At 64.4% G+C, this 2523-nt stretch overlaps 1 protein-coding gene across 1 annotated transcript in view; it reads left to right on the forward strand.

Annotated features, from left to right (window-relative positions):
• The first annotated feature begins 254 nt into the window (after positions 1 to 254).
• Positions 255 to 2523, forward strand: part of FBN3 (fibrillin 3) — a 61662-nt gene continuing 59393 nt past the window's right edge. The window contains 5 exon segments of the mRNA XM_027768979.1: positions 255 to 451; positions 576 to 658; positions 1218 to 1316; positions 1467 to 1562; positions 1785 to 1880. Coding sequence (XP_027624780.1) covers positions 255 to 451; positions 576 to 658; positions 1218 to 1316; positions 1467 to 1562; positions 1785 to 1880 — 571 coding nt within the window.

Genomic DNA, 2523 nt, shown 5'->3' on the forward strand with positions numbered 1-2523 from the left:
CTCTTCACCACCCTGTCACCCACCCCTGGTCCTCACCTTCCATTCTATTCCCTTCCTGCCTCTGTTCTATGGTGGCTCCTCTGCCCCAGGACCCTCCGCTTGGCTAAGCCCACCCGGGAGACTTCACACCTCTTCCGAGCAGCCTTCCCTGACTTTCGTGGCTGCCAGGGCCCGGTAGGAGGCCTCCTCGGGCTCCCCTAGTCCGCCACCACACCTCCACTGCTATTCTCTCCGCAGCCAGCAAGGGAGGTGCCATGACTCCGGAGAGTCTGCATCTCGCCAGGAGCAGGGCTGGAGCCCTCCCTGTGGCCCGGGGACCCCTGGTTCGGCTCCTGCTTGCCTGGACAGCCCTGTTCTGCGTGGTTGGTGGCCAAGGCCTCTGGGCCGGGGCGGTGGCACTTGCAGGGCCTGGACGCGTGCGGAGGCTGGGCAGCCCAGTCATCCTGCAGGGGTGCGTAGTACCGGGATGCCGAGGGGCTCCCGGGGCGTGGGAGGGGCTGTCCTGGGGTGCCCAGGGGATGTCCTGTCCGGCAGGGGCTCACTGGCCTGGTCATGCTCTCCCCTGCCCCCTGAAGGCCGAACGTGTGCGGCTCCCGCTTCCACGCCTACTGCTGCCCTGGCTGGAGGACGCTGCCGGGTGGGAGCCAGTGCGTTGTGCGTGAGTGGCGCTGCATCTGGGGCGGGGTGTCCATGACGCTCTCCTCCCTGGGGGTGAGCCCCGCCCGGTTACTGGGGTCCTGGCCTCTGTCCTCAGGGTCCCGGGGCCACCCTGTCCTGAGTGTGTCCTTTGTCCTAACCTACCCATGTCCCTCTCTCTTTCTCTTGTCTCTCAATCTCTTGCCCCTGCCCTGACCCTGTATAGCTGTCTGAGTCTCTGCCTCTCTCAGTCTCTCTCTCAGTCGTCTGGATAATGACTCTTCACAGGAGAGGTCCCCCCGGCCCCATCCAGGGTCCCCGCACCCCCAGCTCTGTCTTGTGATTCCAGCCTAAGAGTGGGTTCTAGCGGAATCCTGGTGCCATGGGCTGCCCAGCCCAGACCAAGAGTTTGGGGCCGACCCGTGTAGGAGTGTGTGCATGCGTGCTGGGGGGGCGGGGGAGAGGGGGTGAGCGGCCTTCTCACAGACCGGTGGCATCTGGGTGGTGCAGGTGGTCAGGCCCCCTTGGGGAGGGGCTGTCCCAGGACCTGTGGCCCTGCCCGCCAGCTGCTCTGCCCACAGCCGTCTGCAGGGCCGCCTGCGGCGAGGGCTTCTGCTCCCAGCCCAGCCTGTGCACCTGCACCGACGGGACACTGGCCCCCAGCTGCAGGGCGAGCCGAGGTGGGCAGGAAGCACCCCCTGGGGTGGGAGGAGGTGCCAGGCTTGCAGTGCCACGCTCAGCCCCAGGCTGGCTTTGCCCGAGGACCAGGGCTGAGCAGGGCACGCCAGGCATGGGGGTCTTCTACCCAACCGTGGCCCTGTGGTCCGCAGGGCCGGGATGCAGCGTGAACTGCATGAACGGAGGCAGCTGCCGAGGGGAGGCCTGTCTGTGCCCGACGGGCTACACCGGGACTGTGTGTGGGCAGCGTGAGTACCCCGTGGCCTCCCCACCTGGGCCTGGCATCCGGGAGGTGGGTCTCTGCAGCCTCCTGCCCTCAGACTCTCTGCTGGGGCCCGAGATCAGAGGGGACATATTGTTGTCACAGTCCGACCACTCCGGCTGGGCCAGGCCCCGGGGTGCAGGGTGGAGGCCGGCCTCAGCTGCCTCTGCTGCCGGGGGACCTCCAGCCTCTGTCCCTTCTCCTACAGCCGTCTGTGACCGAGGCTGCCACAACGGGGGACGCTGCCTCGGGCCCAACCACTGCGCCTGTGTGTACGGCTTCACCGGGCCTCAGTGCCAGAGAGGTACCCCGTCCGTCCGTCCGTCTGTCTGTCGATAACCAAATCCCGTGGAGGGGCTGATGTGGGGAGAGTAACAGGGGTGGCCTCCTGGCATGGCGGTTAGGGCCAGTGTGGACCCAGAAGCAGTGTGAGTTCTGGTCTCTGTCCCTTTCCTCAGAAACCTATCAGTATTGGGGCCAGCAGGTGGCGGAGTGGTTACGTCCCTGGATTCCCACACGGTCAACCACGGTTCGAGTCCTTGACCGGGTGGCTTAAAACTGACGCCGGGTGTGTGTGTGTGTGTGTGCACACGCATGCTCAAGATCCCAGGAGGAGAATGGAGGAAGAGGGATTGCAGCGTGGCTATCCCCTCTGGGAGTGATTTCTCTTTCCCGCTCTGTCTCTGTCTCTCTCGGGTGAGTGCATGTATCCTATGGCGAAAAAAAAAAAAAAAACTCCTAAAGAAAAAGAAAAAAAGAGGGGACCAGCAGTTGGTGTTATGGCTATGTCACTGGATTCTGGAGTAGTCGACTGTGATTCGAATCCTGGACCCAGTGGCTTAAACTCACGCCGGGCGCGTGTGCGTGCGTGCCCAAGATCCCGAGAGGAGAATGGAGGAGAAGGGATTGCGGCGTGGCCATTCCCCCTGGGGGGTGATTTCTCACTT

The sequence above is a fragment of the Tupaia chinensis genome, unplaced genomic scaffold, assembly GCF_000334495.1.
Source record: "Tupaia chinensis unplaced genomic scaffold, TupChi_1.0 Scaffold148210_1, whole genome shotgun sequence".
Lineage (NCBI taxonomy): Eukaryota > Metazoa > Chordata > Mammalia > Scandentia > Tupaiidae > Tupaia > Tupaia belangeri.